The following is a 25,473-nucleotide window of genomic DNA, read 5'->3' on the forward strand; positions in this document are numbered from 1 at the left end:
TCTTTTTTCTTCTTTTTCAATAAACTAAGTTTTATGAACTGAACACAACAGACCTCCCTTAAACCCAAGAACACTGAGTAATAAGAAAAAAATAAGAAAAAAAGTTATAGAAATTTAAAGATTCTGTTTTGCATTTTAAGTAGAAACTCTTTACAGTAAAAAAAACTTTTTTATTTTTACTTGACGTGATTTTTCTTTTATACTTCATTAATGTATGAATGCTTTCATCACACATTCACCATGGTATTGTTTTTCAATAAGCTTATGCAGTGTCACAACATTTATTTCTGCCCAGAGCTGCATTCATTTTTGCAGAGATCTTGTACTGATGAGAGAGTCGGACTGCTGCATAAAGTGTCCTTCAGCACATCCCACAGATTCTCAGTGGGGTTAACGTCTGGACTCTGTGGTGGACAATCCATGTGTGGAAATGATGTCTCATGCTCCCTGAACCACTCCTTCACAATTTGAGCCCCGTGAATCCTGGCATTGTCATAAAGATTGTGCCATCAGGGAAGAATGATGGAAAAACCTGCTCACTCAGTATATTCAGGTAGTGAGCTGACCTCATTTTTTTGGGCTCATGACGTTGCTGAACCTCGACCTGAGCAACTGAAGCAACCCCAGATCATAACACTGCCCCCACAGGCTTGTACTGTAGGCAATAGGCATGATGGGAGCATCACTTCATGATGCCCCCATCACTCTGGAACAGGGTAAATCTGGATTCATCAGACCACATGACCTTTTTCCGTCGCTCCAGAGTCCAATCTTTATGCTCCATAGCAAATTGAAGTATTTTTTTCTGATTATCCTCACTGATAAGTGGTTTTCTTAAGGCTACACAGCAGTTTAGTCCCAATCCCTTGAGTTCTCTTCACATTGTTTGTGTGGAAACGCTCTTACTTTCACTATTAAACATAGAGGTGAGTTCTACTGGTTTTTATGACTTGATTTCACCAAACGTTTAAGTGATCTCTGATCATTCAAGATTTTTTTCTGACCACATTTCCTTCTTGAAGATGATGGTTCACCACTGTCCCTCCAGGTTTTAATAATGTGTTGGACAGTTCTTAACCCAGTTTTAGTAGTTTCATCAATCTCCTTAGTTCTTTGCTTGTTGCAGGTCAATAATTTGACTCTTCTGAAACAGAGTAACATCTTTTCCTCGACCACAGGATATGTCTTCTGACATGGTTGCTGAAGAAATGAGAAGCTGCTCACTGCATCAGTTAGAGTTAAATAACTTGTTACCAGCTGAAACATATTAATCACTGCAGTAATTATCCAATGGAAAGCTCTGAACTCTCTGCTTAATTAAATCCAGGTGGTGACTTGTGTTTTTTTGCCATGCAGAGTATTTGTGCAGGAGTGTCAGTATGCATCTGAACTAAATACTGAAGTTCATGTGCAGCACCTGAGAGCTCTGGTTTACCTGCAACATGTCACCGACAGAGACACAAACTCATCTGTCATTGTTTTGTGTGTGTCTCTCTGTGTGAGCTCATCGTCTCATAATCTGTCCATGAGAGCACTGATGCTGGAAGGAAACATTCCTGCCCACACTGGATATTATATAGTCAGAAAACACACACAAAAAAAACAACAACCAGGACAGACCTCACATACGTTAAACATAGATGTCACTAAATCCACGAGGGCGTTTTGCAGAACTCTGTGTGTGTGTGTGTGTTTTGGCAGTCGGAGTGATGAGCGAGAGGAAAAGCAGTGGGACCCCCTACCAGGCGTCCTCATGCATTATCAACCCGCAGCTCCCCAGCAGGCATCAACCACCACATACCAGGGTGTCGAGATTTTATACCGCCGGGGGCAGATTCGTTTTTTTTAATATGGGGCAACTTTCAACTCTCCCTGTTCCTCCGACACGACTGCAAACTCCTCCGACACGTGAGGAATGAACACACATGCACACATGAAAGGAGTAAAATAAAGGTTTTCACCATTTAATTAAAATTGATTGTCAGGAGAATAATACACAAAATTGTGCTTGGTGTGCTTAAAGGGACAGTTCACCCCAAAATCAAAGATATTATATTTTTCCCTCTGGCCTGTGGTGCTCATGGTTTTGGTGTGAGCCGTTTTGGGGATTATCGATTGTCTGCTGTCTCTCCGGTACAATGGAACTTAGATGGCACTCGGCTCGCGGTGCTCAAAGCAACAAAAACACGTTTGAAAAACTCAATGACGGTGTCTCTTTTCAGAAATCATGACCCAGTTACTCAAGATAATCCTCACACCTTGTTGTGAGCAGTTTCATGTTGGAACTTCTTTCTTTCTACTAGGAGAAAAGTAGTTCCAGTAGATTCTACTGCAGAAACTAACGAAGAAAGTGTGTATGTTTTGGTAAGGTCATCTGTAGATACGTTTCTGGAATTTGATTCATTAATTCTCTACATCAGTCCTGAAAATAAAGTTTAATCTAAATCCATGTTTGCATTTATTAAATTCAAGCTTCACCACTGGTGGTACACAGCTCCCTCTAGCAGTACATGGAGAAATGTCTAAAATATTTTTTAAAAATGGAAAAAAAAAAAAGTAGCAGCCAATTACGTAGCCAGAGAGACTGAAAAAGAATGTTTCAAAACACTGAAATCATGGATCCAAAACGGGAACTATTATGAAGAAAAGTGCAGATCAAGAGAGAATATTTTTAACAGCCATGATGAAAACAAAGTGGCTCGAGAACAAGTGAAGCGCCAGTCAAGTGTTCACCAAACCTGCTAGAACCAAAGAGTGCAAAATCGTGAGGTGGCACTTGGAGAACTCAATCTTTTCGAGGTGGTACCACGATACAATCTGCAAAGAAATGTGCACTCTTAGACCAGTTATTACATTTCCTACCATTAGAAAGACTAACCTTGGAATAAAATGATGAGGGACATATTTTTTAAGAGCTTTGGTCCCCACTATTTTCTTACTTTTGAAGATAAGATCAATAATGGACTCAGGCATTTTCCATCCTCTTTGGACCTGGACTTCACGGCCTAGAGCCTTCATATACACATCATGAATTATGGACCATTGAGTTATTGTTACCTTTAAGTCTACTGCCATTTTTCTTCTTCTCTTTATTTGTTTTGTGCAGTTCCAAGTACACTTTACTGTCCTTTATTTGCTCTTTTGCTTACTTCTCTGTCTGTTTTGTTTTACTTGAATGTACGGGGGTGGAGGGAAGGGACGGGGAACAGACTCAGTGTGCTCTGTTATGATTGTATGTTTACATGTCAGTGCTGGTTCACTTGTTGGAAATAAAAAAGATGTGGGAAAAAAATCACCATATGCAGAGTGACATATAGTCTCATTATATTGGAGAGAAGGCAGACACCTCTACAGCTGATATCTCCAAAACTCTGCAACTCAAACCAAAACAATCTTTATGGATAAACAACACTACAGGCCAGAGGGAAAATATGTATTTTTGATTTTGGGGTGGACTGTCCCTTTAACTGAAGTGATGCACATTAATATTATATATATATATATATATATATATATATGTATATGTATATATATATATATATATATATACACACACACACACACACACTTGTATATCACATATATGTACAAATGACACAACAATATTGCAATGTGAGTCCACATGTGAAGCATCTGTGACTTTGGGGAACATTTTCACACCGAGGCTTTTTTTAAAAATCAGATCCTGCCCTCAGTTCAACTGAATTTATGATGAAGTCAGCAGAACAGTCAGCCACTTCATAATCACACAGTGTTTGATGTTTGTTACAACTACGTGCTGCAGTATTATTGCCTTCAAACAATTGCATTTTTGATTCAGGGATGGATTACAGCGTGTACTTGAACATGCCGGTTAATTAACAGTGAATCCCCGGGCTCGTGCCACGGCCAGCTCAGTGACGACGACGTCCCGAGTGATGCTTTGATCGGAGACAGTTAGAATATTTTAACCTGAAGTATGCAGTGTTAATTTTTGACACCAAGCACCTTGGGAAAGATTTGAAGAAATCATAAAAACCCACGTCACAGTAGAATACTGCCACCTTGTGGAGGAATACGACCAAATCTCTTTGTGATAAAGTGCTGCGTCTCCACACCGATCATTTTTCCCTGATGCCACTTTAAACGGCTACACAAGTGACAGCGACGAATACGATTCATGTCTTAATCTCAGTTCATTCACTGGCAGTATGAAAACACAGGAGTTTATGCTGTGAGGGAAACAAAAGCAGATGTTTGTGTGGTTTCGTGGCCTTCAACAGGAGTTAGGGCCCAATCCCGGCGTCCTCCCTCACGGTCTCACAGACTCTGAGGCGTTTTCCCAGCAGGTCTGTGAAGGCTCGGGGCTGTCCCACTGTCAAAACACTAAGTCCATCAGGGCTCTCTCGCAGACTTTTTGAATCCTTTGTGTGCACTTTCTCTAGGTCAGCATTTCGGCAGACTTCGCCTGAGGAATTACCCACAGTTCACAGTAGAATCCTGCACATTTATATAGATTTACAGGTGCAGGCACGGATAAACACAAACTAATGCAGTACAATGTGTTTTTTTTCCCTGGAGAAATCAGAAGGGAAAATGATTGTACAGTATTACAATTATACTCGCCAATACAGTAATATCAAGCCAAATCAACAGCCAGAATTTTATTGCGAACGTCTACGACACAACCTTTGACCCCACATCCTGCCGAGCGATTGGACGACCCTCATTTGCCACCACGATCTGACAGCAATGAAGGCTAGCTGACGGCTAAAACTGATGACATAAAGGCCAAAGTAGCCGGTGGAGAAAACCAAACTGTGGATGATACGTCATCAACAGCCGAGGTGAACATTTGACAGGATCTTGGTGCGGTCAAAGACTGAGAGTAATTCTGTCTGACGGTTTGCTGCTTGTAAAAAGTTTCAGTTTGCAAATGCAGCTCGGCGTCACTATGTTAACACGTCAACAGCTCCAGGAGCACAGGCGCTGCGTCGGTTGCGAGACTGTATGTGCGTTTAATCACAGGTGTGGGTCGGGTCGCAGGACTTTTTAATCGGAGGACATGTTTTGTCACAATTCTCAAGAATGTGTGGCCTCTTTTATTTTTAGGTAACTGTCTTGTAATACTGTCATTTTATTAGAGCTGCAACCATTAATTGATTATCACTCAATTATTAAATTAATCATCAACTATTTTGATAATCAATTTAACAGTTTGAGTAAAGAAAAGTCAAAATTCTCTGATTTCAGATTCTTAATGTGAAGATTTTTTGGTTTCTTTACTCCTCTATGACGGCAGACTGAATGTCTTTGGGTTGTGAGTAAAACAAAATAGTTGTGGACGTCATCTTGGACTTTGGAAACACTGATTTTTCACAATTTACTTCCACTGTATAGACTAAACAACTATTAACTGATTAATCCAGAAAATAATCATTTGTAGTTGCAGCCCTACGTTTGATATCCTTCATATAGATACTTGTGTAATTTGTTTGATATGTCTCAAAGAGCTCTGCCATTCCTACTTGTATCAGTCCGCCCCCTCGCAGCCTCTCACACTCGAGCGCTGCAGGTGACATCAGCTAAAGTCTGTGAGGGTCCAGGGCTCAAGGGTTTAGGGGGGACATCGGGATTGGACCAAAGTGAACGATGCTTTCATCACATCAGCCTCAAGGCACATTAAACACACTTTACGTAAAAAGTGTTACCGCTGAAAGCTGTAATTACTGCTGCTGCAGCTCGCTCCGTCTGTGACACACAAACACCAACCAAAGAATCTCATTTGCTCATGTGGGTGCTCAGTGTTGTGTGCTGGCAGCTTGTCAATGACTGATGCAAAACATTTCAAAATAAACTTTCATTTCTCTACAAGCTGACGCTCTCATCTGCCCTAACAGTCTGTTAAAGTTTACTGAACGCAGACAAACAAACTCCAGATGCTGAGTGAGATCAATCGGCAGTAATGATGGCAGAAAACTAAACTGATTGCACAGGAAGTTGGACAGAGAGAAAGCAGTGTAAACCAAGTTCATGAAACCAGCACTAAAAATCAACAAAATAAAATGTTAAACCTCCCTGTTAATGATCACCTTTAAAACCCGCCTACATTTCACAAACAGCTTTGCGATCAGTCGCTCACGTAGTGGCAGTATCACCATCCTTACATTCAGAGCTCCAGCTAATCCCCTCTGGTTTGCTCGACTCAACGGCATTCTGTCCTGCTCAAACTCGAGCTCCGTCGGGCTCATGAGGGCGTCAGCGCCGCAGAGTTCTGGCTGGGCTTTCCGGCCGGTACCTCGTACTTGAAGACGACGCTGAACAGCTTCCCTCCCAGCCGCTCGGCCAGCCACGAGTTCTTGATGACGGCCATCTTGAGGCTCTCGCAGCTGAGCATGGCGTAGTAGTTGGTGTGGATGGCTCGGCCCATTCCCTCGATTATCACCAGGTCGGTTTGTCGCTCCCGCACCACCATCGCCAGAACTTTGTCCAGACGGCTAAAGAATGACAAAGAATAGTCAGCGTGTCTACATGTATCATCAAGCTAAAGGTGAGACTTTGTAATGCTTCTTCTGAGTAAATAAATATATTGTCAGTTCACAAGCAAAAAGACAATAACTGGTTGAGTTTAAGAACCTTAATGTGAAAAAATTATATTCGTCGTAAGTGATATTAATGACAATAATCGTCTGTTAAACATTCAATTTCTCCAGTTTATACGTGGCTTTTAAAATAAAACATTGATGAGTGTTCCACTTTTTACAGCTCATCTTTTGCGCAAATGTTGGTGGAGTTGGACAATTATTTACCCAGCAATATTTCCTACACATTTCCTATTTAGACAGTATCGTTCCTCGTATTTCTGTGCTGAGTGGGGACTGTGTGAGGTAAAGCATGATGTGAATCACCGGTTCAAAGTTGACAGATGCAATGACATGAATGAGAGTTGTTCTGCAATACTGGAGATTAACGGCTAAACGAAAGAACTGGAGAAAGGCTTAAATTTATGAAGAGTTAACCCACATAAACTGGAGTGTTTGCAGGTTAGCTAACTAGCTAACTAGCAAAGTCTGCAAACACAGATAGAAAAAACCTAAAAGGCATTTAAATTCAACTCTTGTTGATTTCACCAAAGATTAAACGTTCAGGCATTTTGCACTTCCAGATCACACTTCCAGCATTCAGCAAATACAATACAATATATTTAATGGATTCTACACGACGTGGCTTTTAAAAGAGTAAATGTTCAGCCTTTCCCTTTGAAAATGTCCACATAACCAACCTCAGATCCAGGCAGGGTGAACTGGAACCACTCTGGACCAACGTCAACCTGTCCTCCCTGAGTCCAGCCCTGTGCAACACAACACACAGACCACAGTTCACCCAACAACTTCAATGATTTAAAAAGCTTTTTAGGTGTGAAATCACTTGGCAGCGTATGGCTGTCACGCCAGAATAAGAAAAATGGATGACTGATGACCTGATTGCTGTAACAAGGTATTTTTCATGTTATAATGATATATTTTCATTTTTATTACAACAAACAGATTATATTATAACAAGAAACTTTTCTTGTTATAATTTTGGATGAAGTTGTACGATGTGACAACATGAAAAACATCTTGTTTTAACTAAACTTTTCACTTTATAACATGATGCTGATCTGTGTTTTTTTTTTTTGGCATGGTAGCAATATGCTGCCTTAGAAATAATGACATCAGATGTAGAAAATTATGTTTTAGCAAGTACACAGGAAAAATAAATAAGATGATTGTGTAAAAAAGGCAGTTCCTTCTCATCAATTTGTCCAACACTCACTGAATCACTGGATCCATGGCAGCGATTCTTTCGGTCAATATTTGCAGTTCACCGTTCGTTACGTCGTTCAAAGCCGGACCAGAGTTGCTGGCCAACACGACCTGAAGGCAGACGTGGACAGAGACGAGATGGATTATCATTTTATCAAACACACCGTTTCTGAAATGATGTTGTTACGGCTGCTCACCTGCGTTCCTCGAGAGAGAAGCTCTCTGACAAAAGGAATCACCCCTAGAATGATGTCTACTCCACTATTATCTACGAAAAACAAGGCACACTTATGAGGAGGACCCTGCAAGAGAAAACCAGGATGGATTGTATTCAAGCACTCATCGTCACGAGCACACAACACAAAAACACTATCGCATGTGTATGAAATATCACTAATGAGTGCTACAAAGCTGTTATCTGCGTGCTGACAGTGTCTGAGTTATGTGTTTGTTTCTTTCTGGGGTCATCTGTGCTGTCAACAGTGTGTGTGTGTGTGTGTGTGTGTGTGTGTGTGTGTGTGTGTGTGTGTGTGTGTGTGTGTGTGTGTGTGTGTGTGTTTGCGTGCGTGTGTGTACTCATGGTACCGACAGACGCTAATACAGCTACAATTAATAACTTGGGTTTGAAATGAAAACACAGAGAGAGAGTCTGACCTTTAGTCTCTCCAGCCACTGGTCATAGGAATCAACAAGCCACGGTCGCTCTGAGAAGAAATAAAACAAAACAAATCAGTGCGAGATTTTTACCTCTGGGCACAAAAACTCATTCTAAAAGTCCCTCATTTTGACATTATTTGACATGAATGAATCATTTGTACATACAGATTACATCCTACATCGTTCATGCAAACAATTTAAGACATTTTGTGACATTTTTTTCAGTATTTTCTTATTTCCTGTTTCTTCTGTAGCAGGTTTGACACTGGTTAATATGTCAAACTATACAAAACAACAAGCAAGCAACCAGTGATTAAATAACTTCAGCAAAAAAATCAGCAATGCACAAGCGAGGTATGATCGAAATTTAAGTACACATTTTTGTATGCATAAATCATTATTAGGTCTTTCCATATGCTTCCTCCAACTGGTTGTTTATGAACAAATATAACAAAACTAAGAAAACATTCAGGCACAAGGCGAATGGTCATTAGCTATTATTGCTTAAAATTGCTTAAATGATGTGAAAACAATCAAACAGGACAAATGGTTCAAAAGCAGAAGTAAACAAAGTAAACACGAGAAGGGGAAAATAAATCCTGTGATACCTTCCAGCTGTCGTTTGGCCTCCTCAAACCCAAACTCAGGATCAGATTCGAGGACACTGCAAGACATCAAAAGAAAATATGTAGAAGTCAGACGGGTGCTGTCTGCTCTCAGATCAACCCTCATCAATTCATTTCTTAAAGAGCAGCGGATCTCTAGGAAGTAAAAAGTCAAGATTACTGTGATTCCACATGAACGGGGAAAAAAAAGATCATTAAAGAATTATTGGGATGCAGTTCCATTCTGTGTTGCTATGAATGGTAAACAGCCTTTAGCTACTTTAATAGATCTTTTTTATTCTGTTTACTTTCAATCCACGATGCCTCGGGGCAGATAACTTATCAAAACAATGTAACATCACCAAACACATTACCACAGCGGTGGAAAAACTCCCAGAGCTCACCAGCAGCCTCTCACCAGGCCGTCTCTCTCCAGCCTTCATATCGATCAGGAGCACTTTATAAACATGATCCACTGAGCTCAGTGCATTAAAAGCAATCTGATATTACTCCGCTGCTTCCCTGTCTCAACACTGACTGTGTTCACATGGATCTTAATATTTCACAAAAGATCAGAATAATAGTCCAGACTTCATGTAAACACAGAGACTGGCCCGATCGGAAGGGATTCTCAGTTGGGTTGAGAAGGAAAGCGTAAACCTAAAATTACCAAGTAAATGTTTATTCAGATTCTTCCTCTCTGGTTTCAATAAATACATTCTTTCCAGGAGGGACAGAAACTGGTCCGTAGCTGATAGCCTAAACCAGAAACTTTAAAAGATTTATAGACATTAATATTGTCACCAGGATACGACGTTGGTCCATCTTGAAAATTACAGAGCAGAAGCACTTCTTCTTCTTCTTCTTATATTATGTATTAATAGGATGATAATGGCTGCACATGTAGGATGCAGAGGCCTGCTTTTCTCCTGATTTGCAGGTTGTGCTCCTCTCCCCCAGTGCACTGCTCTCCTCCCTCTCCAGTCCCCGGCTGCTCGACCGTGGGACCGCTTCAATTGAGAGACCTCACCACTGCCTGTACCCCTTCGTCTTCAATCCCTTTTGCGAGGACATTCATGGACACCGTCAGACCAGATACAGCTGCAGTGCGTGTCCCACCACAGAGGACACACCTCGCACCTCCTACATGGACTTATTTTTTTTTTAATAATCATTTATTTATTTTTGAAGAAAGTTGAAGACGTTTTATTATAAGCCAATTTTTCTTTTGTTCTTCACCTTATATCTTGCCATCTCTGAATTTCACCTGTTGTTCTTGACTTTCTCACAGATGCTCTCACATATAGGGTTCCTTTTTCTAAAAGTTAGATTGGGTTTTTCTTTGCTGTTCTTTTGCCACTAACACCTCTAAATCCCATGGTATCGAATTTCATTTTGCACTTGCAGTCAACTCCCCATGGTGGAAACCTGTAAAACAGTCATTCCTGAAGACTGGGTCGTGACCCACAGGGGGGCCACAGGAGATTTTATTTGGATGACCGAATAAGTTACAGACTATGGAAGAAATTCCACAAAATCAAAATGTGTATATTCTTTTTCTGATGACAGGAAACGAGAGCCTGTTAATTATATTTTGTCTTATCATGAAGTAGGCTAAAATGTCCCATATTGCAAACATGCAATATGTTACAATGCTCACAATTTAGCGCTCTTTATTTGGGATCTTAGTAGATCAGGCTGTTAAAGTAATAAATGTAAAGCTGTTGTAATGTTGCAGAACTTCCTAGGAGGGAGGCTGTGGTGGATGATTGAATTAGAAAATCATGTGACTGTGATGTTGGAGAGCTGAACCAACCGCCAGACAAGGACGTTGATATTAGACAATTCTGCGAAACACTTGAATAAGTCTGACAGCATTTGTTTTTGTCCAGTGCCAACATTTTTAAAATTCTTGCTTTCCACACTATCTGGGGATACAGTCATGGCACGATCAGGGTTGAGTCTTGTTTATACTTCTTTTGTTGCTGCATGAAAACTACAATAAATGCACTCAGAGCTTCTCCCACTACCCACAATCAGGCAGGACAGAGAAACCACTGAACCAGGCCGCTCACACGACATAAAAGCCATAAACTCCACTCACTCTGACACGGCCTTGGCTCCCCAGTCGAACACATTCCCAGCCAGGACGCCCCTGACCAGGGCGAACTGTCTGTCTTCCCAGCTCAGCTCCTCCAGGGACTTCACGGCCTTCTGGTAGTACTTGAGAGCGATGTCGTTCTCCCGCTGTTTGATCTACAAGAGAGCAGAGATACGACACGGCAAGTTTGAACACGATAAAAGAGCGGTTGGTTGTTAGAAGCATTCAGAGACGTGAAAAATGTGTAAAAACAACATGAGAATTTGTTACAAGAATAATATAAATTCTAGACTTTTAATTCATGAGGTAGGAATATGAAAACAGAAAACTGTAAGAAGCTGACAAATCAGATCAGTGAGGGCCAAACCAGATGTGTAGCACAGAAAAAGAAGAACAACAGAAAAGAGAATAGGTTGATAGATTTCACTCAGACCTTAGAGTAGGGATCAGGAAAGTTGAACTCGTTTAAACAGTGTTCCCTCGTGTCTAACAGACTTCTGACAGTGAGGGATCCATAAGCACTAGGTGAGAAGAGAAGCACTCTACATTAGCCAGAGAGAAAAACATACACACAACGGGGCTCGAGCGGTTAATGCACTTTTCACTGGTATCGACTGTGCTTGCATTGTGCTATAAAACCTCATCAAACTGACCAAAAAAAGACTCTGTGCCAAAATGCAGAACTGGTTTCTGGCATTTGTCTGACAGTTTGTTTGTTTGTTTTGTTTTTGGTCAGATTTTAACTATAGCTTACATGTTCATTATCCTGATATCACCACCGTTTATTCTGATGAATCACTGAAAAAATTAAAGGGATAGTTTGGATTATTTGAAGAAGGGTTGTATCAGGTATTTATCCATAGTCAGTGTGTTATCTTACAGTAAATGGTCGTCAGCATGCCCTCAGTTTTGGAGAAGCAGCACAGAAACTAAGGAATATACTGCTGTGGACAGAAAGAGCAGCAAATGTTTTTTAGCCAACTAAAAAGACAGAAAAGTCCACGCTATATTTAGAGTATTTTCACTGCTTTACTTTACCGTCAGGCAGCCTTTTCCCATGTAAAACACATTCTATAAGCCAAATACTGCTCTCCACAAAGCAGTCCGTAATCTTACCACACAGAACACAGGATTTCCTGGTCTACCGTTGCTTCAAGTGCTTAAAACCCTCTGTGTGAGTGAGTCATGTGAGCGGTTCAAGACCTCACAGCATAAAAACTGTGTCGCACTGAGTGTCGTCCCTGAACTTCAGCTGAAAGCGCTACCTTGAAACTTTATTCTAGTTTTTGTGTGATGTTGGTAGATCAAGTAAAAACAAAGTGGTGTGCATCTCACTGACTGAGATAATTCTCAGTATCTCAACACGTGTTGAGCGATACGATACATCTCAGAAATGTTTAAATAGCCAACGATTGAGTACAATACGATTCAGCCCTGTCATGATGCAATATAATACGATGCAATGTGTGAATCATTACAATTCGATTCTATTAATGCTATATTTGTAGGGTATTAGTTGTAAGAAGGAGAGACAGAGAGAAGGCGACATTACAGCGGTGTTAACATCTTATTAAGAATCTCAGTTGTGCTTTATAACTGTTTAAAATGCATGTTTGCTGTATGATGATAGGTTACTGCGTGCTGTGGTGTTGACTGAATTTGACCGTGTAGAGGAAGTGAGGTGTGGAGGAACAGTGACGCTACGTGTTACCTGCTCTCCCAGTGACATGATGTCTCTGTGGGTCAGGAGATACATAAAGCATACATAAAGCCAAACAAAGTCAAAGAATAAGACAAACAAACTAATCGACCGAGGAAGTGGTAGACCAGCAACTCCCGTGTTCTGTAAAATCCTAAATACACTTAAACTGATTTTGTTTTTTTAGGCCGTTAAAACACGTTTTGCCACTAACCCTGTCCACAACAGTACTTTGCTTAGCTTCCTGCACCAGTACTCCTGCATGCCGACCACCATGCACTGTATGTAACGCATTGACTATAGATAAATACCTCATACAACCTCACTTCAAATAATCTGAACTATCCCTTTAATATGACTGGCTCATATTTATGCACTGCATCCAACTCCTAAAAACAGAAAAAGTAAACCGATTCAACATGAACATTTCCCTTTTTCATCGACAAAGCACTTGGGCGGTTACAGCAGGTATGAAAACATGAAACTAATGCAGACGTTGAAGAAAAGACTCGAGGTTCAGTCGACTAAAAGAAACCTCCGGGTCAAACAGAAGCGACGCCTTGCATGCAAAAACAAAAACAGTCCTTACAAAGGCTGGTGGCGAAGGGTCTGAAGCTTGTGTCTGTATTTCTGTCGGAACTTCTCGGCCCGCTCGGCTGCCTCTGGCATGTCGGGCTGGCTCGCTACAGCTCTCTTAACCACCTGCTCCGAAAAATAACAAGGTCAGTGATCAGCTGTGTTCACAACCTCTGAGGCACAAAAACACAGAGTAGGAAAAACAAATAAATAAAAAACACATTAGGGCTGGACAATGAATCTGATTATTACCAAAGCCACAATATCCAAATTGCAGAAGATGCAATTTCTTTGAAAAATGACAACAGCATTATAACGAGGTACTGTAGTGGTGCAGAGATGCTCTGATCTACAAATCTTGTTCTCCAGATGTAAGAAAACTGCCGTCCTACCCCGTCTAGGGCCTCTTCGAAGCAGTAGAGCCAGTATTCGCGGGCCAGAGCGTCCTCTGTCAGGTCCATGGTGTCGGGGATGTAAGATGAAGGGTCCTGCAGCAGAGGCAGATTCACCAGCTGCCTCTCCAGACGGTCCATCTCCAACATGTCAAACTAGACACAACAAAGAGACAGAAAAGACACATGCTGTCTGTTTTATCTATACGCTCAGTCCGCTCAAACTTCAAAGCCTATTCCAGCTATCACTCTTAGAAACGTTTATTCCAGGATGTATTTCACAATATTTGCCGTTTTCTCAGCAACACTGTGGATGGTTTCACTTGTGTTAGTGTTTTCTTTTTTTAGCACATAAATAAGCAGGAAGAAAGGAAGAAAAAAGAGGGAAAGTTCTAGTAAGACTGAATCCTAAAAGCCAGTGGAAGCGAGCAGATTCATTAATTGTGGGACACGATCAATAGTCCATTAGAGGAAGTCAAGGAACAAACATCGATAGAAGGTTTCTTGAGTGGTGAGTCCCAAAAGATGAACTAATATTTCATTTGCAGCACTCTGCAGTTTGCACTAATGAAAACTGGTTAATGAAAGCAGGGAAAAGCAGGAAATTCAGTGGCGAGGGTGAACTCCAGGGCAGCTGACGCTAACAGAGGTTAACAGCCGTATGATGCTCTATGAACACCTGCATGCTCTAAGTATCACATCAAGGAACCAAAAATATCAAACACTGTTATTTTTCATGTTCACAGCAAATGATTTGACCAAAAGTTAGTACCTTCTGGGTTCCCTACGTTAAATTTAAGACTTTTTTGTTGTTGCATGAGCTAAACTTTGACTTGTTTTCACTTTACTGTCTCTCCACTGCCTCATCTCTATTCTGCTGTTCAAAGACTTAAAGGGATAGTTCACCCAAAAATGAAAATTCAGTCTACTCACTTTCGTGTCGATTGAAGGTTGGGTTTAGTTTGCTAGTTCACAAAACACTGCTGGAGTTTCACTAGAAAACAGAGTTGGAGAATCTCCCAAACAATGTAAGTGAATGGTGACCAGTTTTCAAATGGAAAAAAACAACCAAAAAATCATAAAATGGCTCAATGCTGCTCGTTTGGTGTAATCCGAGTCTCCTAAAGCCCCGACATGCCAAGTTGACTTGACAGATTAATTTACGCCATGTTTTTGGTCTAAATCTTCATTGTAGATCTGTAGCTTGGAGCTGCGTTCACGTGTGAGTGCACACCATCTGAACTGGGTGTGTGTGGTCTGATGGTGTGTGTGCACAAGTGAACCACCCAGATGAGCAGTATGGAGGCATTTTAATTTTTTTTTTTTTAACATTTGAACCATTTATTGTACATTGTTTGGGAGATTCTGACACACAGTTTTCCGTGAAACTCCAGCAGCGTTTTGTGAACTAAAAAACTAAACCTGACCTTCAAGCGACACAAGTGGATAATGACTGAATTTTAACTTTTGTGTGAACTATCCCTTTAACTCTGTTCGAGCAGTGGTGAAGTTGCAGCGAGATAAAAAATTACATCAAACATACATATTTGAAGGTTTTTTATGATGTTGTGGTATCTATATAATCCTGTGAAAGGAAAATAAAGAATTAAGACCTTTGTTAAAGACATTTAAAACAAAATTTAATACTTTTAAGGCCTTAATTTTACATTTCTGACTAAGACCCTGCAGGTACCTTGAATTCAGTAAGAAACAAAACAAGATCTTTATCAAAATTCAAGACTAAGCTGAGGTCTCTAAGGTGAGGAAGTTGTATTCCTGACATGGCTAAACACTTAAGTGTTTGCAGTTAGAGAACAAGCTACTGTGAGCAGGAGCCACGTTATCAAACCAGTGCACACAAGTGAAGCAGACGGAGGTACTTACGGGAAACTGAAGGAGAGAATTAGGTAGACAGAGGAATGTGTGGAGAGGAAATGAAAAGAAACAGCATTAAAGATGAATTAATGTCTTGGATGACGCTTCAGTGGCGACAGTGGTGATGGTATTTCCATAAAGGAGATCAAAATAAAACGTGAAATGAAGCTTAAATCTATAAATCTGACAGAAAGAGGAGGTTGAAATAAAAGCCAATGAACCAGTGGCAGTGTGAGGTCTAAGTGGCCCCTCGTGGTCCATGACCCAGCTTCAGGTCCTCACACTCATCGCTCGTCGTCTCCTCTGCAGACTCACCGTTCCACTGCGTGCACGTTGCATTGGATTCATGTCTGGAGAAACACTCATCAGGCCCGAGCTTCCTGCATAATTCTCACCCCAACTGTACTGGTTTGGATCTGGAGGAGAACAAGATGTTGAATAATAAAAGATTTATGATATAACATTTGCATTATAAGGAATTGTATTATCATTTATGGTTAGTATTCAGCAGTGTTCATTTCATTGACTAAAAACTTTCATCCCAGTTTTAGTCAGCAACTTTTTCTCTGGAGATTTAATCATATTTCAGTCAGTCAGTGAAAATATGCAAGAATGTGCGTCCTGTAAAACTGTAAAAGTTTGCAGTCAGCATATTCTTTTCAGAGACCAGCTATTAATCTCTATATATATATATATATATATACACATACATACATACACAGTGTATACAATATATGCCCCACTGACACCAAATTGAGAGCAATAATGTGCATTTGTAGGTTTTTACTCACTGTCCTCCTCTGCTCCTTTAAGAAATGCTCCAATGGCTCCGAGGTAACCTTCATGTCTTAAGAACAAGGCCTGAACTTCACCCTACAACAACGACAACAACAACAACAACAACACAAGGGAGGGGTTGTAGGTGAAACACTGTCAAGTTCAGCTGACAACAAACCAAGCTCAGGGCTAAGCTGAGATGTATCAGAGAAAATGTGAAAAAAACTGACGACTAGGAGTCTTACAAAGAACTAAGACTCTTTAACCCCATTTACACCTGATATTTAAAGAGTCAAAAGATGCAATGAATGATAGAATAAGAAATAACAGTGTGTGTGTGTGACAATGTCCGCTGCCTTCATCTGTGCAGTTTATCAGCTGTTATCTAACTTGTATCTCAGACACAATATTTTTTAAACAAAGAAAGGAATAAGTTAAGCTTTTAAATTTACAAGAAGGGACAAACGAGATCCCAGATACAAGTGGCCAAAATGTTTTTTTGGTTTTTTTTTTCAGGAGGCTCCCTTAGGGATAGAGTGAGAAGCTCAGTCATCTGTGACGGAGGTGGTTCGGGCATCTCATAAGGATCCCGCCCGGTCTCCACCTTAGGGAGGTGTTCCGAGGACTAGGTGGAGTGATTATATCTCCACCCCGTCCTGGGAACGCCTCAGGTTCCCCCAGTGGGAGCTGGTTACCTCCGTGACTCGACTTTGAAGATGGATGGGTGGATGTCACAGGCAGCATTGTGCAACATTTTTAAAGTCTCCCCTAAATCAGCAACTCAAGGGAGTCAAATTACTCACATCCAGGTTTTGCTCTGGAAGACAGCGGCTCAGTCTCAATGAGGAAAACAAGAACACATTAAAAACATCAGGTTTAAACACAAAAGCACAACGGGATCATCTCTTATCCAGATACAAATCCCATTTTAATACCAGGTGTAAATGAGGTGTTTGTTTCCTGTGTTTGTGTTGCGTTCATGTTATGTAACTGAAAGTAGTATTCATGCTTGGAGAGGGGGTTAGTTTGTTTTTCTGTCTGCAGAGGACAGTGGTCTTGCCTTGGTGAAGAAGTTGATGCTGTAGGTGATGGTGTGCATGGTGACGGGGTGTCCTCTGATGAAGAAGCCTCCAAAGTAAACTCTGGACAGGTTGTGGAGTTTTGCATACAGACAGGCCAGCTGCCCGATGTCGTTGCTGATCATGTGGAGTAAGCTCTTGGCCATGTCTTCTTTAGAGAACTCTACAATTACATCGACATAAAGGGAAAATGTCCACATCACAAAATATGTTAACAGTACAACAGCAGCAATTCTTCAGTAAAACCGTTTCAGTATTCAAATTAAGAGGCGTTTCACTAACTTCCTTCTGTTCAATGGCTGTACAAAGTCTAACAAAATTTTACGAGCATTGAGACAACAGTTTGACATCAATATCAAAGTCATAAACGCCTCAATAATTGCTTAACAGCAGCAGGTGTAGCGCAACCATCCCTGCATTTCTTAATACGTGGAGAAACAACTGGGTGAGAGGTCATCAGTTCACTTCAACGAAACTGGAAAATATCAAGCCTGCCTTTCTCACATCACAAACACAAACATGTGTTTGACTGTGTGTCACATCCTTTTAATTATATGCAATCATCCCATGATTGTTAAGCCTGCAGCAGCAGAGTCAGCTTGGATTCACAGAGGTTACAATGAGTTCAAGCAGCGACGTGTGTTGATTAAAAATGGAAGCTGTGTGCTTTGTTATTTATTTGGGAAACTAAATTATAAATGTTTGTATTATTCTGAGTGTATGGATTGAAAACAGAGAAGTGGATAATTCCCGCAGCAGTGGTTTGAATTTCAAAGATAATGTTAAAACTTTCTTCACGGTGAAAATGGGTCACGACTGAAATATATTTTACAAACCCTGAATCCACGCTGACTGCTGTCTGAAGCAAGCACATGAGGGAGTCAGAAACTTTTCAGAGACACCTTTTAAGTCCAAAGGAGGTGGGAGCTGCTTTAATGTAATTTTTTTGCCCCAAACAAAATTAATTAACTGCATATACAAGCTACAAATTATAAAGCATATCATTTAAGGCCCAAATAACATTTTTAGGGCTTTAAGGCAAATACAAGAGGGACGACAACACAAGCTATCACACTTTCCTCAAACCACTTATTTATATACTTTGCTATTATTGTAATGAGTCTAATGAGAGAAGAGGACGTGTACGGACGGATGAATCGTGCTTTTGTGCAGGCAGAGCAGAAATGCTTTCCTGTGTGCTTGTATCACGTGCAGGTGCCTGGTTTTAACATCCATGTGTTTAAAGACTAATTAAACACCATGAATGAGCTCCACTTCTCTCCTATTGTCCATCTTTTGCCTATTTTTCTTTCTTCAGTGTTTTTCAAGGTTCCATGAGATTTTAAAATATTTTTCTATTTTTTCTAAGGGTCTTTGATGTTCAAAACTACATTTCTACAAGATTTAAAAATATTTTTCCATCTATTCTATCATGCAATCGAGTGTGATTGATTTTCTATCATAACTTTCAGCATATTTAAAGGTGATTTTATGAGGTCGTCATCAGCAGTGAAAGTGTGACAGTGTTACCCAGAGATCTTCCAATATTATTGTCATGATATTTTAATCTTATTTATATCACTGTCTGCATATCAACTGATATATCTGCTGTTTTTCACAGACTGTGAATAGATGTTTCAGAACTTTTTTTTAGTGGGATGTGTCCTCTAGTGGGCTAAAAACACACAGCCTGTGAGACTGATTGCTCACCACAGGTCTCTGACTACTTTATCTGATGAAGGTCAAAAGACCTAAACAACATATCCTTAATAAAGTTAAAGCAGTAAAGGACAGTGTGCAGGAGTTTTCTCTCCACTTGCCCATGGATTTTCCTCCAACTATGCAACTGTCCACAGGAAACTAAACTTCAGCATTAACCTTTAATTCTATTTTTGGGCTCCTTTCTCTGTGTTAGCCCTCCAGTGTAATTTATTACATTAAATCGGATAATTGTACATGCAACGCTACAGAGTAACCACAAAAAAAATCAATGTGCAGATGTGTCACCTTTGTCAGCAGTAGCAGACTTTCCAAAACTGCTCGCGATAAGATCTCCAGTCAAACCCAAAGACCCGTAAGATCCTCCGTAGATATCTTTGACCAGCATATCGACACTCGTGTGCTGCCCTTTGGAGGCCAACTGTAGCAACTCATCAAATCTCTACAGGAGACAAAAGGGTAAAGTTCACAAGGTGAAAGGGAAGGAAAAAAATGCACTGAGAAGACATCATTAATGGTTGACTTCAAAGTAACAGCTACTACAGTCCTCAGTCTAAAAGTTATTCAGGACACCTTTGTTTTGGTGAGCAAGGCTCCGAGGCCCCAGAACGTCCCTCCACCTATTGAGCTTCCTCCTATTCGCTCAAATTTATCCTCTGATTCAACCTGTTGAAGAAGGAGAGCAGAAGAGCCTCTTTATAAAAATGTCAGTCACCTAGAAAAAGACAAACTTGCAAAATAAACATAAACAGTATGTTTACAAAGTCAGTCATTTTTACGCGCACCACACTGTACAGCAGATAAAAACATAACTCGCAGTCAAACCGAGATCATCTCATTTTAAGAGTGAACATCTTCACCCATTAGCAACATAACAAGGACAAACTGTCTGTAGAGCCAAACTGATACTGAATTTTTGGAGCAAATTACAACACAGATGTTCAACTTCAAAAAATATGACAATTTTTGTATGTGTATGTATGTACATTGTACAATTAACAGCACCTTCCATCAGAAAAGTCTGTAGGATGTCAAGGTAAACCAGTGAAAATATGATATTGACCTTTTTAAGTGGCTAAAATACGTTTTGCTGCCCCTGTCCACAGCAGTACATGGCTTTGCTTCCTCCTACTGTACTCTGCCTGCTTCTCTAAACTGGGGACGTCTACTGTAGGTAAAACACTGACTGTGAATGACCACCTCATGCAAACAAAAAAAATCTGAACTATCACTTTAACTGTGTTCATGTGAAAGTTAAGCAAACATTGGAACAGGAGGGTCTGAAGTTTCCCAACTGAAGTCCAGGAATTTCATTCATAGCTCAGTCAATGAAAACATGCAAGACTCTGCTTCTTGTTAAACACGTTTGGAGTCACTCCTAAAGTGTGAGGGAGGACAATGTGCATGTAACCCACAGTGAAGGAGGATAAATGATTAAAAATTCTAAAGGTGACGGCTTCAAATGTCTTGTTTTGCCTGATAAATAGTCCAAAACCAGAAGATAATCAATAACTACAAACTAACTACTAATACTTATCATTTATTCAATTAATTGTGTGGGCTCTACTTTAAATGGTTAATCAGGGAGACCTACTTCCCTAAACCACTGACAAAACTTTGGTTCATCAGTTGTTACCTTGACGATGGACACGCCAGAGCCGATGTTTACGAGCAGGTAAGGGAAGATGTCTGGATGAGTCGTCTGAAAGCGGAACTCTGAGTCGGCGTGCTTGGCGTACACGAAGGCCTCATGAGGTATGTTCTTCAGCACAAAGTTACAGCCTTTGATGAGACAGGTCATCTCGTCCTCCTTGTCCACTCTGCCACAACGTAAAGACGCAATTAGTTTAAACCATCCAGAGGAGAAGACCAGCTGTTTTGTCCTCTGTTTGGTAAATCACTAAGTATAATGTGCCATCTCCTTTTTACAATATTACTAGATATTTTTCTAGACAGAGCGGATGTCTGCAGCCATGTGTGTGTGGAGAGCTACATGATTATTTCTCCTTTCTCTTAGTTCACTTACAGGAGTTAACATTCAACCTGAAAACTAAGAAAATCACACATATGTGGCTCTAATAATAAATCCTTTTGTGAATTAAGCCTTTTTTAACTTATTTTGGCCTATTTCAAACCATTTCAACCAAATCCATTACATTCATCCATTTTAAATAAAATAATCCTTAACCATTATGTTAAATTCATTAATTCTGTGGATTTAAAATCATTGTTTTATTTGATGACCTTGCTGCCCTGGTATTTGCCCTAAAAAAAATTGCCCCTAAAATGATTAAATTCCAGGCCTGGTAAGGGGTATCAATAAGAGCACTGATAAGCATTTGAATCAGTAAGCAGTAACTGCATCAATAAAATCCTAACAATATCCATCCCTTATGTTTGTTCCATATGGATACAGACAATAAGAAGTCATCCATCAGTAGGCCTTCACGTAATGTTTGGTTAAACAGAAAAGTAGCAAGCCAGTAAACAGCAGATATTTTCTAGCTTTCATAACAGAATAAAATCAAATTCTCCTAAACAATCAAATTTGTCCTCTGTTTCAACCTGATTCACAGGAAGAGGACAGGATATTGCTTTGTGTGTGAATCAGTCACAGTTCGGGCAAAGGACCATTGTTCTTTCTAACTCAGTCATCTGGAATATGCCAGAAATGTTCCTCCCTTTCCCCCTCTTTTTTCTACATTCGGCATCTACAGGTCAACATTCAGACCAAATTTAATAATACTCACTTGAGTCCGAGTTTCTTCTCAATGAGTTCTTTGAACTTGTGCGCGCCTCCACCCGTGGCTTTGATAACTTTGGTTTCTGTGTTGACCAGATGGTCTTTGATGAAGTCCAAACATGTTTCAATGTACGCATTTTCAAACTTGATAAAGTGCAGGCGTGCAGTGACCTCTTCCTGCACGGATATTTCATAGAGCTTGTCACTCGGAGCCTCCTGAGACACAGAGGAGAAGAGAAAACACGAGGAGGAGAAAGATTACTCCATTACATCTGCCTGTTTACATAGTGTATGTGAGGTTATCTAGGTAACAGCTGTTGGTGGTAGTGTTTTTTCACATATACAGGCTATGGGAGATATAAGCTTTTCCCTGTCCGTGCAGTTTGAACTTCATGAGGTAAAGAAAAACTTGGCACAATATCCAAGAAGACACACAGTCAGTCACCCAACTCCCCTGTCCCGAATTTCATGTATTCTCATCCAGTCACCCTATGTTATATTGTAGAATTTGCAATACTGTTGCTATTGTTTATGAATGCATTTGCATTGGTTGTTGTAGATCAGCATTTCCCAAACGTTTTTTCCTGGGGACCCACTTTTTAAATATAACAAACCACTTTGACCCACATCACAATAAGCCTTATCAATAAATTCTCGCAAGAGTTGACTGTTCATGTTTAGTGCATAAATGAACTTTCCTGCCATTTCTCCGTTACCCTATATTATCTTGACGCTTTATTGAAATATATACACCCAAAAACTATTTAAATGGGAAACATTTACATTTAGGCTGAGTTACCAGGTTATCTCATTGTTTATATTTCCTCCTATCAAAACAGGACAAAATAAGTGCATTTAGACAGAATTAACAAGTCCTTGTTCTTCCTCTCATCAGTACAACAATATACACTTTATAAATGCTTTGTCAAAGGTGTACTACAGATATAAATTCCCGCACAGTCTTATTTATTTGGGGATCTACATAAAATCTCCTGTGACCCACCTGTAGCTCCACAGCCAGTCATCGGGAATGACTGTTACAGATAATAATTGAGCGTTGTTGTTTTTAATCAGTTTGGGGGGATTTTGAGCAGCTATTGTGCTGGAAAACATCAAACCAATCTTGCAACACTGGCCACAGTTCTTACAGAGATATTTACCTTCGTAGCGTGGTCGAAAGATCGCACTTTGGCCACTTTGTGTTGTACAGTCGAGTAGTAGGCGAGCTTTGTGAGAGACCCACCTGTTAAAGCAAAACGACAGCGAAAACGTACCGATAAGAAACCCGATAGACATCAGAACACACAGGTGATAAACCGGGTTACTATCTCGCCCTGAATGAACTGTGAAACAGTAACGTTAGCTTAACAGACCGAGGCTAGCTAGCAGCTAACATCAACCCCTGTTGTACTTGTCAAAGTTGCCCAGGTTGTTTGGCACACCTTCGCTTTACCAGATAAAGACAATCCGAGTTTCGTCTTCACTGTAAACAGACTTACTGCTAAACGCATTAAAATCAGACACGACTTTAAACAGCTAACGTTAGCTTTGTGTTGTTTACTTTCACTAAAAGTCTAGTGTTGTGATACAGCACCAGGCTGCGGCAGAGGTGCTCTTTAAGATCAGCTTCGCTCGAGCTAAAGCTGAACAAAGAAATAAAACTCTCATGTTCCCACCTACCTATGTCTATGGCGAACCGCTTCGCGTTTTCCAGATTGCGGAATATTTCGTCGGGCGGCAGAGTAATGCTTTTATCCATGGTGTGACTACTTCTGCTGCTGTCAAGTCGAACACATTCCGCCATGGTCGGCAAAGATTTGACGTTGCGTGCGTGGCGTGGGTGCGTGCCTCCTGTCGTCCAATCAGCATTCACGTACGGTCTGAGGCGTGTGTGTTGTTCTGTCTCACAAGACGCATACAAATTCGTCATTGATTTTATTTATGTCAAAAACTTGTGACGTTTTTTTTTTTAAATAATACACCTATTAATAAATATTGGTAAAATTCTTCATTCAGAAAAGTATTTCTTTTTTTTTTTTTTTTTTAAATATGGATAGTGCATAGGTCTGTCCTTGTAGTCACCGGTTCATTCAATTATTCAATTCAGTCTGACAAACTAAAAAACAAGAAAAACAAGTAAAATTTCGTTTATTTGTTTTCTGTATTAACAAATTGCAGCATATTATAAACAGAAACTGAAACAAGACATTGAGACCAGGTTTAACTACAAATCATGGGGTTTTACCTCTGGTTGCCTTTTAATTCAGAACACTTTACATTTTATTCTTAATTCTTAACTAATTATTAGGGTTTTTTTAATCAATGCGCAGATTATTCTGTGCGGTATTTATTTATAACAAACTATCTGGGAAATGAGGAACTTTAAAAAACACAAGTTAACTGTTACTTCAGTGGAGCAACCAAAGTGTCTCAGCTAAAGAAACCCTGTGTTTCCAAAGTGCTCTCATGTGCTCCCAGTTTGGAAAAAATAATTTTTGCTGACAGTGGGCCTTAGGAGGGGAGTCTGGATGCCTCCTTTAGGTAGAGTGAGACCAGAGACTAGTAGAGTCAACACACTGACACATCACCTCATGTCTCAGCAGCTGTGTCAGAGGCCACAGATATCTTGGGAATCTTGTGCCTTAATGTGTAGAAATGGTGGTTATGGATTCAGAAGTATTCGATTCATATTTCATATTTCTACCCTCGGTCCTCCAGAAAAGGAGTTTACCTGGATCATAGCGTAGGTATTCTGTCTTACTACAGTGTCTCTGAAAAGATGACTCTCCAAGACAACAGGGGGCCCTGAGCAAAATTTTCTTTGGGTGCCCTCCTACTTTGCCTGGAGCAGAGAGTTTTTGTTTTATGTGGACCCCAGGACAAGCGTTTGTTGTTGTGTTATTATAACACACCCACTGCTATACTTGCAGTGGTTCTGCAGAAAACCAATTTGACAACCAGGACAGTAGAGACAAAAGACAACACAACTTTAAAACGTGTTAAAAGCACAATTTTATTATTTACACTTGTATAAAAATCAGAGTGATGATCTAATGTTGGGGAGGTTGAATGGTCAGTCCTTTAGTTTCAAGGGGCAGAGGAATATCAGTCTTTTTACTCGCAGTGGGGGAGGAGGAGAGCAGGCCAAGGTCCACTTTTGCTGCACGTTGGTTGCTTCTGTAGTTGCGCTTCGTGGTCACATGTAGCCGTTACTTGATGGCTGGCTTCAGGCTGACATCATGAACTAGGCCAGCATCAGTCTTCGGCCTTTCTGGAAGTTCAACTCGGCCTTTAAGTGATAGTTCACCCAAAAAAGGAATTTCACTCAAAATCCACTCATCCCTGTGCTGATGTGAGGATGAGTGAAGATCTCCAGTTCACAAAACACTCCCAGAGCTTCAGCGGAAAACAGGGATGCAGCCAAATCCAGTACAATTGAGGTGAATGGTGACCGGTTTTAAAA

At 40.4% G+C, this 25,473-nt stretch overlaps 1 protein-coding gene across 2 annotated transcripts; it reads right to left on the bottom strand.

Annotated features, from left to right (window-relative positions):
• Positions 1–3,664: 3,664 nt before the first annotated feature.
• On the bottom strand, positions 3,665–23,817 carry pank4 (pantothenate kinase 4 (inactive)). 2 transcript variants are annotated; one of them, XM_084739416.1, is made up of 19 exons: positions 23,691–23,814; positions 23,171–23,253; positions 22,018–22,226; positions 20,904–21,087; positions 19,841–19,933; positions 19,556–19,709; positions 17,530–17,711; positions 16,484–16,565; positions 16,008–16,108; positions 13,818–13,973; positions 13,439–13,551; positions 11,584–11,671; positions 11,154–11,305; positions 9,053–9,108; positions 8,442–8,491; positions 7,985–8,089; positions 7,798–7,898; positions 7,262–7,330; positions 3,665–6,476 (listed from the first exon to the last, which is right to left on the bottom strand). In XM_084739416.1, exons 1-19 carry the CDS (start codon positions 23,812–23,814, stop codon positions 6,227–6,229), a joined length of 2,352 nt encoding a protein of 783 aa, XP_084595542.1. In that variant the 3' UTR covers positions 3,665–6,226. The 2 variants fall into 2 exon arrangements, with proteins under 2 accessions (XP_084595542.1, XP_084595547.1); XM_084739421.1 differs by lacking the exon at positions 23,171–23,253 and having other exon boundaries at positions 23,691–23,817.
• Positions 23,818–25,473: the final 1,656 nt, after the last annotated feature.

This window comes from Lutjanus erythropterus, chromosome 2 (assembly GCF_056507025.1).
Source record: "Lutjanus erythropterus isolate fLutEry1 chromosome 2, fLutEry1.hap2, whole genome shotgun sequence".
Classification (NCBI taxonomy): Eukaryota; Metazoa; Chordata; class Actinopteri; order Lutjaniformes; family Lutjanidae; genus Lutjanus; species Lutjanus erythropterus.

What these genes read in the sequence shown, in the direction of transcription:
- pank4 (XM_084739416.1), bottom strand. Translation starts at nt 23,814, where the DNA reads ATGGCGGAATGTGTTCGACTTGACAGCAGCAGAAGTAGTCACACCATG. An exon ending in GGCCAAACGACAGCTGGAAG is followed by an intron (nt 8,492 to 9,052) that starts GTATCACAGGAT and finishes ATTTCTTCTCAG; the next exon opens with AGCGACCGTGGCTTGTTGAT. An exon ending in TTCTCTCTCGAGGAACGCAG is followed by an intron (nt 7,899 to 7,984) that starts GTGAGCAGCCGT and finishes GTCTGCCTTCAG; the next exon opens with GTCGTGTTGGCCAGCAACTC.